The 12,185-nt window shown below is 46.6% G+C and overlaps 1 protein-coding gene across 1 annotated transcript; it reads right to left on the bottom strand.

Annotated features, from left to right (window-relative positions):
- Positions 1 to 3,105: 3,105 nt before the first annotated feature.
- Positions 3,106 to 4,125, bottom strand: LOC101947998 (olfactory receptor 12D1-like). The gene has a single exon (XM_065565223.1). The coding sequence runs from the start codon at positions 4,117 to 4,119 to the stop codon at positions 3,106 to 3,108; it is 1,014 nt and encodes a 337-aa protein (XP_065421295.1). The 5' UTR covers positions 4,120 to 4,125.
- Positions 4,126 to 12,185: the final 8,060 nt, after the last annotated feature.

Genomic DNA, 12,185 nt, shown 5'->3' with positions numbered 1-12,185 from the left:
CCATTGATGGATCTATCTTCCATGAATCTATCTAGCTCCCTTTTGAACCCCGTTATAGTATTGGCCTTCATAGCACCCTCTGGCAAGGAGTTCCAGAGGTTGACAGTGTGTTGCGTGAAAAAAAATACTTTCTTGTGTTTGTTTTAAACCTGCTACCTATTAATTTCATTTGGTGGCCCCTTAATCTTGTATTATGAGAAGGAGTAAATAACACTTCCTTATTTACTTTCTCTATACCACTCATGATTTTATAGACCTCTATCATATCCCCCCTTAGTCGCTTTCTTTTTCAAGCTGAAAAGTCCCAGTCTTATTAATCTTTCCTCATATGGAAGCTGTTCTATACCCCTAATTGTTTTTGTTGCCCTTTTCTGAACCTTTTGCAATTCCAATATAACTTTTTTGAGATGGGGCGACCACATCTGCACACAATATTCAAAGTGTGGGCATACCATGGATTTATATAGAGGCAATATGATATGTTCTGTCTTATTATCTATCCCTTTCTTGATGATTCCCAACATTCTGTTCATTTTTTTGATTGCTGCTGCAAATTAAGTCGATGATTTCAGAGAACTATCCACAATGACTCCAAGATCGCTTTCTTGAGTGGTAACAGCTAATTTAGACCCCATCTTTGTATATGTATAGTTAGGATTCTGTTTTCCAATGTGCATTACTTTGCATTTATCAACATTAAATTTCATCTGCCATTTTGTTGCCCAGTCACTCAGTTTTGTGAGATCATTTTGTTGTTCTTCGCAGTCTGCCTGAAACTTAACTATCTTGAGTAGTTTGGTATCATCTGCAAATTTTGCCACCTCACTGTTTACCCCTTTTTCCAGATCATTTATGAATATGTTAAATAGGACTGGGCCCAGTACAGATCCCTGGGGGAAACCACTATTTACCTCTCTCCATTCTGAAAACTGACCATTTATTTTCCTATCTTTTAACCAGTTACCAATCCATGAGAGAACCTTCCCTCTTATCCAATGACAGCTTATTTTGCTTAAGAACCTTTGGTGAGGGACCTTGTCAAAGGCTTTCTGAAAATCTAAATACACTATATCCGCTGGATCTCCTTTGTCCGCATGCTTGTTGACCCCCTCAGAGAATTCTACTAGATTGGTGAGGCATGATTTCCCTTTACAAAAACCATATTGACTATTTCATTAGGATGTGAATGGATGTCTTAACTGAAAATCCCAGCCTGGGTGAACTTCACCCAAAGTGTGATCTAATATATGTATTAGACAAAGTGAATCAATAGAGGAGAAGACAATTTCATCCTAAATGCTTTTTTATGTAAACTAATCTTAGGTGTGCATCTGGCAACTATAATAGTTGTGGGTTTGTGGTTTTTTTGTCCCCGGTCAGCATCTAGTCAATGCAGATTCACCACTTGCATTTTTCCTCCCTCTTCTCTTGAAAACCAATTTTTGTTTCAAACTGGAAAATCTGATTTCAAAAGTATCAGAATGTTTTGCTCTGACCATTTTAAAATGTGAGAAGTTTGTCGTACCTGACCCTGTTTGGCAAACAGTTTGGGTCTTGACAAATCAGCATTTTCTGATTTAAAATATATATTAAGAAATTCCCCATCAGCTGTAACACAGAGAGTTTGCAATCAGAATGGACAAGTCAGACAGAAGGTGAAAGGAAATGGGTCGAGTGATTTACTCAAACTCAAAATGTTAACACTGCTCTACACATGGTGTTTTCTGTCTTTATAATTATCTTGGGCATGGAATGCTTGTATTTTGTTTGCTTGTTTGTTTTTTTGTTTGTTTGTTTGTTTTTGTTTGTTTTGACCAGAATAATTATACTGGTACCACAGTATGGATGATGCTATATTGGTATAGAGATGCTTTATATTAGTAGTATTACTCATTCCTCTTCCTGTAGGTGAATAAGCTACAGTGGCATAAAACACCATTATACCAGTATAACTTTCTACCTTAGACCAACATAACTTAGAAACATTTTAGCCATTGTTGACTTTTTAAAAAGTGCCCTAATTAGAATACATTTCTGAAAGAAAAGGCATTTTAAACTATGGAAAACTGGCATTTTTCATTTCAAAAAATGCCAAAACAAAATGTTTCAACAATTTTTGGACATTCTTTTCAACTTTTTTTTCTACTAGAAACATTTCTGAAGTTCAACCCTTTCCCATGAAAAGTTCAGTTTTGACCAATTGGTTCTTTCCTGGGGGAAGTGGGGGAGGGGAATTGTGTTTTATTTTCTATGCACTGCTGCAACAAAAATATTGATAGCAATGATAACTCAGAATGGTTGCCAGTCGTCTATTTCCTATTTACAGCTGTAATACAAATAGCAATAAGAATGATAAATTACAGTGTAATTTCTGAGCACTACTTTAATAAAAAAAATGTTACAATCATAGTTGATATGGTTCCCTAGAGTGTATTTTCGTGTGTCCCAAGCAGGATTGTCCCTTATAGTACATTAGAAAGATAAGAGGTAATATCTTTTATTGGACTAATTTATGTTGGTGAAAGAGATAAGCTTTTGAATTTACACAGAGCTCTTCTTCAGCTCTGAGACAGATACTCAGAGAGTGACAGCTAAACACAAGCTGGAACAGATTCTTAAGCATAAGAAGTTAATACATGTTGCAAGAGACCATTCAAGGTGAAGTGAGAAGTTAACACCTCTACAGTCCCAGGACAAAGGTGGGTTAGTGGGTTACAGATTGTTGCAATGAGCCATATCCAGTGACTTTATCGAGTCTGTGATTTTTACACTATGTTGTCTATTTTCCCACTTCCCATGACAACATCAGAGACAGAACATTCACTTCATGAGAATTCTCGCCACTTGATTCACTATTGCCCATGGAAGAGGTTTATCCTCACTGCTTCCCTCAAGGTGGATTTCACTTCCTGGTTCCTTAGGGCGTACATCAGGGGTTCAGCACTGGGATGAAGATGCTGTACATGAAGATGACTATCATCTCCCTCTCACAGTGGCTTTCCAAGGGTGATGGCATGAAACCAATGAGAAGGAGCAGATAGAGATAGGTCAACCCCATGAGGACAGACTGACCCAGAGTGACAAAATGAGGGACAAAAAATGTTTTCAAAAATCTGTGGATCTACAAAGACTGAGATGCCTTAAACCTAATTGTGGGCATTTTGGATTCATGTAATGCATGTCCTTCCAGGGACAAGGCTTTCTGTTCAGGAATTTCTTCAGGGAAGATTTCACCTCCTCATTTCTCAGGGTGTATATCAGGGGATTCAGGACTGGGGTGGCGATGCTGTACATGAGGGTGGGTATCATGTCTCTTTCAGAGGAGACCCCAGGGGCGGCAGCTATGTAGTTGCCAAGAACTGGTATATAGAAAAGAGACACCACGGTGAGGTGGGAGGCGCAGGTCGAGAAGGCCTTTCTCCTGCCTTCTCGAGACTGGACCTTCAGGAGGAGAAAGGAAATGATGTAGATGTAGGAGAGGAGTGTGAGGATGAAGGAACTCAGACCAAGTACTGCAGCATCGACATTGACAAGGATCAGGTTGAGGCGGGTGCTACCGCAGGCCAGGTTCAGCAGGGGCTTGATGTCACAGAAGAAGTGGGGGACATGGTTGTGGCCACAGAAGGGCAGCCTGGATGCCAAGACGGTGGTCATCAGGGCATGCAGGAAACCGATGGACCAGGTGGCTGCTGCCAGGAGCAGGCAGACCCTTGGGCTCATGACCAGCCTGTAGCGCAGCGGGTTGCAGATGGCCACGTAGCGGTCATAGGCCATGATGGCCAGTAGTATGGCCTCACTGCTGCCCAGGAGGTGGAAGAAGTGGAGCTGGGACAGGCAGCCGCCAAAGGAGATGGTCTGGTGCTCTGACAGGAAACCAGACAGCATCTTGGGCATGGTGACTGTGGAGTAGCAGATATCCAGGCAGGAGAGATTACCCAGGAAAAAGTACATGGGGGTGTGGAGCCGGGGCTCAGCCAGCACCACAGCCAAGATGGCCCCATTACCCAGCAGGCTGGTCATGTAGAGCAGGAGGAAGAGAGGGAAGAGGAAGTGCTGCAGTCCCTGGAGATTGGTCAGGCCGACAAGGACGAAATTGCTCACCTCTGTCTGGTTCTCCATCGCTGAGGAGGAATGGGAGACGTGTTGGAGCAGAAAGAGTTGCAACTCTCCTTGCAGTTTGTATTTCTATAAGCACCTTCCACCCAAGGTCTCAGAGTGCCTGCGAGTCATTAATTTAACCTTTCCAGTGCTGCTGTGGGTTAGCATTCTCATTTTACAGTTGGGGAAATGGAGCTGGAGAGGGGTGATATGTTATCTACATAGCCATAGCTATAAAGTTTATTGGTTGCATTGGTGAACACTTGAACGTAAGGAGATGTCAGATCATGTACAGTTGCCCATGCAACCTTAATTCTGCCCCTTGTGCAGCTGTCCTGTGCACTCAACAAAGCAAGGATCTCATGGAAGAAAACAGAAGGGCTCCTTCTGAGCTTGGAGCTGGGGGTACTATTCCCAACTTGCATATCCGTGCTAGCTCTGCTTAAGCTAGCATGCTAAAAATAGCACTGTAGCCATGGTAGCACAGGCAGGGGCAAACGGCAGTATGAGCTAGCTGCCTCAAGTACATATGTGACGAAGTGGGGATTTTCCCTTTTTATGTTGTATGTGAGCCTATGTGAGTTTTACTGTTTTCATGGATGCTGTGTGCCTCAGTTTCCCTGTGTATTGCACCAATGTCTAGGTGGTGAGAATAAGGGTGTATGACTCTTGTGGGGGCTGCTCCAGCTGCCTGCATGGATGCTATGGCTGCCCCTTCATAACCTGAGACCCAGGAGGGGGATGCGACCAGGTGACTCTTGGCCCAGGAAGCAAAACAAAGGCCAGAGGAGGAGCAACGGACAGGGCAGGGGCCAGGCAGCTGGAAGTGAGTCAGTCTCCGCTGGCTTGGGGCGCAGGGGGAGATCAGAGCCCTGGCTCTGGGCTCCCCTCCTCCCAAGATGTACTTGGCTGAAAGTCACTGATTTCTGTGCTAACAAGCTCTGTTCTACACTGTGTTCCTGTCGATTAATAAACCTTCTGTTTTACCAGCTGGTTGAGCGTCACGTCTGACTGCAGAGTTGGGGTGCAGGGCCCTCTGGCTTCCCCAGGAGCCCCGCCCGCGCAGACTCGCTGTGGGAAGCGCACAATGTGGAAGGGGATGCTGAATTCTCCGAGATCAGAACCAGGAAGGTTAAAGCTGTGTAAGCTTCTTGCCCTGGAGACAGTATGCTCAGAGAGAGGAGGCTACCCCAGAGTCCTGAGTGGCTTCATATGGAGTAGTTCCAGAGCATCGCCCCAGTGACTCCATAACAACTCAGGGCATGGGTTCAGATCCCACCTTTACCACCAGTTGTGACCAGCTGATCAGCCCCCACAACAGTCACACCCCCTTATTCCCACCACCTAGACATTGGTGCAATACACAGGGAAACTGAGGCACACCCAGCATTCATTCAAAGCAGTAAGACTCACATAGACTTACATACAACATAACAAGGGAAAATCCTTACTTCGTCATATCTCTTCCCCCTTCGAGACCGAACTGAGCGGGGTCACTTTAGCCAGTGACCTGGGGAAGTTCAGGCCTCCCTCTCTGGGACAAAGCATCAGCTATAACATTTGCACTCCCCTTAACATGGACCACCTCCATCTCATAATCCTGGAAGGACAGACTCCACCTCAGGAGCTCGGCATTGGCCCCTCTCATCTGGTGCAGCCATGACAGGGCAAGTGATCCATGTACATTGTGAAGCACCGCCCAAATAGATTTGGCTGCAGCCTTTCCATGGCCAGGCATTCCTTCTCTATGGCTACATAGCCTTGCTCCCAGGGCAGCAGCTTCCTGCTCAGGTAAAGGATGGGGTATCCCCCGCCCCCTTTGAATTAGCCTGCGTTAGCACCACGCCCAGACCTGTGTCTGGGGCACGGCTGAACACCATAAAGGGCTTGTCAAAGTCTGGGTTTCCCAGCACCAGGCCCTTGACCATATTCTCCTTCAGCATGCAGATAGCCCTCTGGCACTGCCTGGTCCAGAGCAGCTTGTCTGGCTTCCCCTTCCTGCATAGCTCAGTGATGGGAGCTGACACAGAGCTAAAGTGGGGCACAAACCTCCAGTTGTGCCCTGCCATCCCAATAAAGGCCTGGGCCTGTTTCTTAGTCTGGGGAGCAGGCCGGTCTCTGATCGTGCCCACCTTGGCTGGCTCTGGCTTTAGGCAGCCGCTCCCCACCTTGTGGCCCAGGTACGTCACCTCTGCCATCCCCACCTTGCACGTCCCAGCATTTACAGTCAGCCCTGCATTCTGGAGGTGACCCAGCCCCCTCTTCACCTGGGATACATGGTCCTCCCAGGTCTGGCTAATGGCAAAAATATCCTCAGTGTACGCTACGGTAAAATTATCCTTCCCCCTCAGTAACTGATCCACCAGGCGCTGGCAGGTGACGGGTGCCTCCTTGAGGCTGAAACATAGGACCAGGGATTTGTACCCCACAGGGGTGACAAAAGCAGGTTTCAAACTGTCATCTGAGTCCAAAGGCACCTGCCAGTAGCCTTTGGTGAGATCCCTGGTCATGGGGTACCGAGTCCTCCCAACTTGTCTAGGATCTCATCAGGCCTAGGCATAGGGCAGACACCAGACATTGTGATGGCATTGAGCTTCTGATAGTCCACACAGAACTGGATTGCATCCCCCTCCTGAGTCTCAGGTAATGAAGGGGTGGCCATAGTATCCATGAAGGCACCTAGAGCAGCCCCCACAAAAGTCACACACCCTTATTCCCACCACCTAGACATTGGTGCAATGCACAGGGAAACTCAGGCACACACAGCACTCATGCAAAACAGTAAGACTCACAGAGGCTTACATACAACATAACAAGGGAAAATCCTCACTTTGTCACAACATATAAAAAGGGTCCGTGCAGGATTGTACCAGTGGAGGCTAGCCCGTGCCGCGCCTTGCCCCTGCCCAGGCTACTGCAGCTACACTATTATTTCAGAGCATTACCTCAAGCAGAGATAGTGTGAGGATGTCTATGTGAGCTGGGAATTGCACTGCCAGCTCCAAATGTAGATGTATCCTTCATCATCATGTAATTAAAGACTGTCTCATAATGTGCATATACAACCGTGCAGAATTCTGGTTCCACAGGCAGCTTCACGCAATGCACAGACAACCTGTGGAACTCATTGACAGGGGATACTGTGAAGACCAAAAGTTAAATTGGGTTAAAAATTAATTAGATAAGTTCATAGAGGTTAGGTCCATGAATGATTATTAGCCAAGAGGGTCAGGGACTCAACCCCATGCTCTGTGTGTCCCTAAACCTCTGGATGCCAGAAGCTGGGAGTAAATGAATCATAGAATCATAGAATCATAGAATATCAGGGTTGGAAGGGACCTCAGGAGGTCATCTAGTCCAACCCCCAGCTCAAAGCAGGACCAATCCCCAACTAAATCATCCCAGCCAGGGCTTTCTCAAGCCGGGCCTTAAAAACCTCTAAGGAAGGAGATTCCACCACCTCCCTAGGTAACCAATTCCAGTACTTTACCACCCTCCTAGTGAAAAAGTTTTCCCTAATATCCAACCTAAATCTCCCTCACTGCAACTTGAGACCATTACTCCTTGTTCTGTCATCTGGTACCACTGAGAAAAGTCTAGATCCATCCTCTTTGGAACCCCTTTCAGGTAGTTGAAAGCAGCTATCGAATCCCCCCCTCATTCTTTTCTTCTGCAGACTAAACAATCGTAGTTTTCTCAGCTTCTCATAAGTCATGTGCTCCAGCCCCTAATCATTTTTGTTGCCCTCCGCTGGACTCTTTCCAATTTTTCCACATCCTTCTTGTAGTGTGGGGCCCAAAACTGGACACAGTACTCCAGATGAGGCCTCACCAATGTCGAATAAAGGGGAATGATCACGTCCCTCGATCTGCTGGCAATGCCCCTATTTATACAGCCCAAAATGCCATTAGTCTTCTTGGCAACAAGGGCACACTGTCGACTCATATCCAGCTTATTGTCCACTGTAACCCCTAGGTCCTTTTCTGCAGAACTGCTTCCTAGCCATTCGGTCCCTAGTCTGTAACAGTGAATGGGATTCTTCTGTCCTAAGTGCAGGACTCTGCACTTGTCCTTGTTGAACCTCATCAGGTTTCTTTTGGCCCAATCCTCTAATTTCTCTAGGTCCCTCTGTATCCTTTCCCTACCCTCCAGCATATCTACCATGCCTCCCAGTTTAGTGTCATCTGCAAACTTGCTGAGACTGCAGTCCACGCCATCCTCCAGATCATTAATGAAGATATTGAACAAAACCGGTCCCAGGACTGACCCTTGGTGCACTCTGCTTGAAACCGGCTGGCAACTAGACATGGAGCCATTGATCACTACCCATTGAGCCTGATAATCTAGCCAGCTCTCTATCCATCTTATAGTCCATTCATCCAGCACATACTTCTTTAACTTGCCGGCAAAAATACTGTGGGAGACCGTATCAAAAGCTTTGCTAAAGTCAAGGAATAACACATCCACTGCTTTCCCCTCATCCACAGACCCAGTTATCTCCTCATAGAAGGCAATTATGTTAGTCAGGCATGATTGGCCCTTGGTGAATGCATGCTGACTGTTCCTGATCACTTTCCTCTCCTCTAAGTGCTTCAGAATTGATTCCTTTAAGACCTGCTCCATGATTTTTCCAGGGACTGAGGTGAGGCTGACTGGCCTGTAGTTCCCCAGATCCTCTTTCTTCCCTTTTTTAAAGAGGGGCAATACATTAGCTTTCTTCCAATCAACCGGGACCTCCCCCGATCACCATGAGTTTTCAAAGATAATGGCCAGTGGCTTTGCAATCTCATCCGCCAACTCCTTTAGCACCCTCAGATGCAGTGCATCTGGCCCCATGGACTTGTGCTCATCCAGTTTTTCTAAATAGTCCCGAACCACTTTTTCTCCACAGAGGGCTGGTCACCTCCTCCCCATGCTGTGCTGCCCAGTGCAGCAGTCTGGGAGCTGACCTTGTTCGTGAAGACAGAGACAAAAAAAGCATTGAGTACATTAGCTTTTTCCACATCCTCTGTCACTAGGTTGCCTCCCTCATTCAGTAAGGGGCCCACACTTTCCTTGACTTTCTTCTTGTTGCTAACATATCTGAAGAAACCCTTCTTGTTACTCTTAACATCTCTTGCTAGCTGCAACTCCAAGTGTTATTTGGCCTTCCTGATTTCACTCCTGCATGCCTGTGCAATATTTTTATACTGCTCCCTGGTCATTTGTCCAATCTTCCACTTCTTGTAAGCTTCTTTTTGATATTTAAGATCAGCAAGGATTTCACTGTTAAGCCAAGGTGGTCTCCTGCCGTATTTACTATTCTTTCTACACATCGGGATGTTTTTTTTCCTACAACCTCAATAAGGATTCTTTAAAATACAGTCAGCTCTCCTGGACTCCTTTCCCCCTCATGTTATTATCCCAGGGGATCCTGCCCATCAGTTCGCTGGGGGAGTCAAAGTCTGCTTTTCTGAAGTCCAGGGTCCATATTCTACAGCTCTCCTTTCTTCCTTTTTTCAGAATCCTGAACTCGACCATCTCATGGTCACTGCCTCCCAGGTTCCCATCCACTTTTGCTTCCCCTACTAATTCTTCCCAGTTTGTGAACAGCAGGTCTAGAAGAGCTCTGCCCCTAGTTGGTTCCTCCAGCACTTGCACCACGAAATTGTCCCCTACACTTTCCAAAAACTTCCTGGATTGTCTGTGCACCGCTGTATTGCTCTCCCAGCAGATATCAGGGTGATTAAAGTCTCCTGTGAGAACCAGGGCCTGTGATCTAGTAACTTCTGCTAGTTGCCGGAAGAAAGCCTCGTCCACCTCATCCCCCTGGTCTGGTTGTCTATAGGAGACTCCCACCACGACATCATCCTTGTTGCTCACACTTCTAAACTTAATCCAGAGACTCTCAGGTTTTTCTGCAAGGGATGGATCGTTCAAGAATTGACCTGTCCAGTTCATTCCCTCTGAAGCACCTGATACCAGACCCTGCTGGAAGACAGAATAGTGGGATAGATGGACCATTGGTCTGACCCAGTGTGGATGTCCTTATGTTCTTACCTGTAAACCAGGCATTTTCTCACTGCTGAATTAGTGTTTCAATTTGCAACTTAAATAAGAGCAATTTACATAAATGTTATTTCTAAATTCTACCATGTTACCATTATACATCATCAGAATGAGCTTAACCCTCAGCACTGCTGCAAACCCTGCTACTACTTCCACTACAGGAGCAATTACATTAGCTGGGTGCAGGAGAAGGGTTTTATCCAAGAGATCATTGGTCTGGGTGGATGAGACCAGGTGTTGGGTCTGGGAGATGGCCAAGGGAAGCCCGGCATAGACTAATAAGAACAGCCATACTCTGTCAGACCAAGGTCCATCTAGCCCTGTACCCTGTTTTTTGACAATGACCAACACCCGATGCTTCAGAGGCAATGGACAGAACAGGGCAATTTTTGAGTGATTCATCCCCTGCCACTCAGTCCTAGCATCTGGCAGTCAGAGACTTAGGGGAATACAGAACATGGGGCTGTTTCCCTACCCAGCCTGGCTAATAGCTAGAGCCCTACCAAATTCTCGTCCATTCTGGTCAATTTCGTGGCCAGGGGGTTTTCAAATTGGTCAATTTCACAATTCATCTGAAATTTCAGAGTGTTCTAACCATGGGATTCCTGACCCAAAATGGGATCATGAGGGGGTGGAGGGTGGAGAGGGTTGGGCAAAGTTGTTGTGGGGAGGGGGTCCCAAGATTGCCACCCTCACTTCTGTGCTGCCTTCAGGACTGGGCTAGAGGAGGTTCCCGGAGGTGGAGGTGAGTAGGTGTCAAGGGTTCCTAGCTGTTAGTCCAGGCCAGTGGCAGATTAAGGCAGGGGCCCCGGCCAATTTATGGGCCCCCATGAAAAATTGGTGCCCCAGCCATGGAAGAAGCTCCAGAGGCTGTAGCCCCCTACCTGGTCACCCCAAGTCCCGGCAGGAGACGTGGGGGAAGAAGTCCTGAGTCTGGGTGCACTGAGCCCGGCTAGAGACACGGGGGGGCTTAAACTTTGAGCCTGGGCAGCCCTAGGCCCCAGCTGGAGACACAGTGATAGAAGCCCCGAGCCCGGGCTGCCCCAGCTGCAGCTGCCGGGAGCAGAAGCCCCATACCCAGCTGGAGCCACTGGAGGGAGGAAGCCCCAAGCTCCGCACCCCAAGCCATGGCCGGAGCCCCGGGGAAGGGGGGAGCAGAAGCCGGGAGCCCAGAGCCTGGGCTGCTCCAGTGCAGAAGTGAGGGTGTATCACCCTCATTTCCGCACTGCCTCTCAAGGTGGGTCTGATCTCCCACCAAGAGTGGCCATGCAGGGGAAGGACAACTCCTCTCCCTCCCCAGCCTGGCCAGACTAGCAGCTAGGAGCTCCAGGCTCCCAGAAGCACTGGGAGATCAGATTTCACAGGGAAGGGCAGATTTCATGGTCCGTGACACATTTTTCACGGCCATGAAATTGGTAGGGCCCACTAATAGCCATTGATGGACCTATCCTCCCTGAAATTATCTAATTATTTTTTTGAATCCAGTTATGCTTTTGGCCTTCACAACATCCCCTATCAATGAGGTTCACAGATTCACAGTGTATTGTGTGAAGAAGTACTTTATTTATTTTAAACCTGCTTCCTATTAATTTCAGTGGGTGCACCCAGGTTCTTGTGTTATGTGAAGGGGTAAATAACACTTCCTTATTCATTCTTTCCACACCTTTCATGATTTCGTAGACCTCTATCATATCCTCCCTTAGCTGTGCCTTTTCTAAGAGGAACAGTCCCAGTCTTTATAATCATTCCTCATATGGAAGCTGTTCCATATCCCTAATTATTTTTCTTGCTCTTCTCCAATTCAAATATCTTTTTTGGAGAAAGGGCAACCAGCACTGTATGCATTATTCAAGATGTGGGCAAACCATGGATTTATATAGTGTCATTATGAAATTTTCTGTCTTATTACCTATCCCTTTCCTAACAGTTCCTAACATTCTGTTAGCTTTTTTGAATGCTGCTGCACATTGAGTATATGCTTTCAGAGAACTATCCACAATGACTCCAAGATCTATTTCTTGAAGGGTAACAACTAATTC

Source organism: Chrysemys picta, chromosome 13 (assembly GCF_011386835.1).
Source record: "Chrysemys picta bellii isolate R12L10 chromosome 13, ASM1138683v2, whole genome shotgun sequence".
NCBI lineage: Eukaryota > Metazoa > Chordata > Testudines > Emydidae > Chrysemys > Chrysemys picta.
This window is presented reverse-complemented; position numbering and strand designations above follow the sequence as displayed.

Coding starts and splice junctions, on each gene's coding strand:
- LOC101947998 (XM_065565223.1), bottom strand. CDS start 4,119: ATGGAGAACCAGACAGAGGTGAGCAATTTCGTCCTTGTCGGCCTGACC.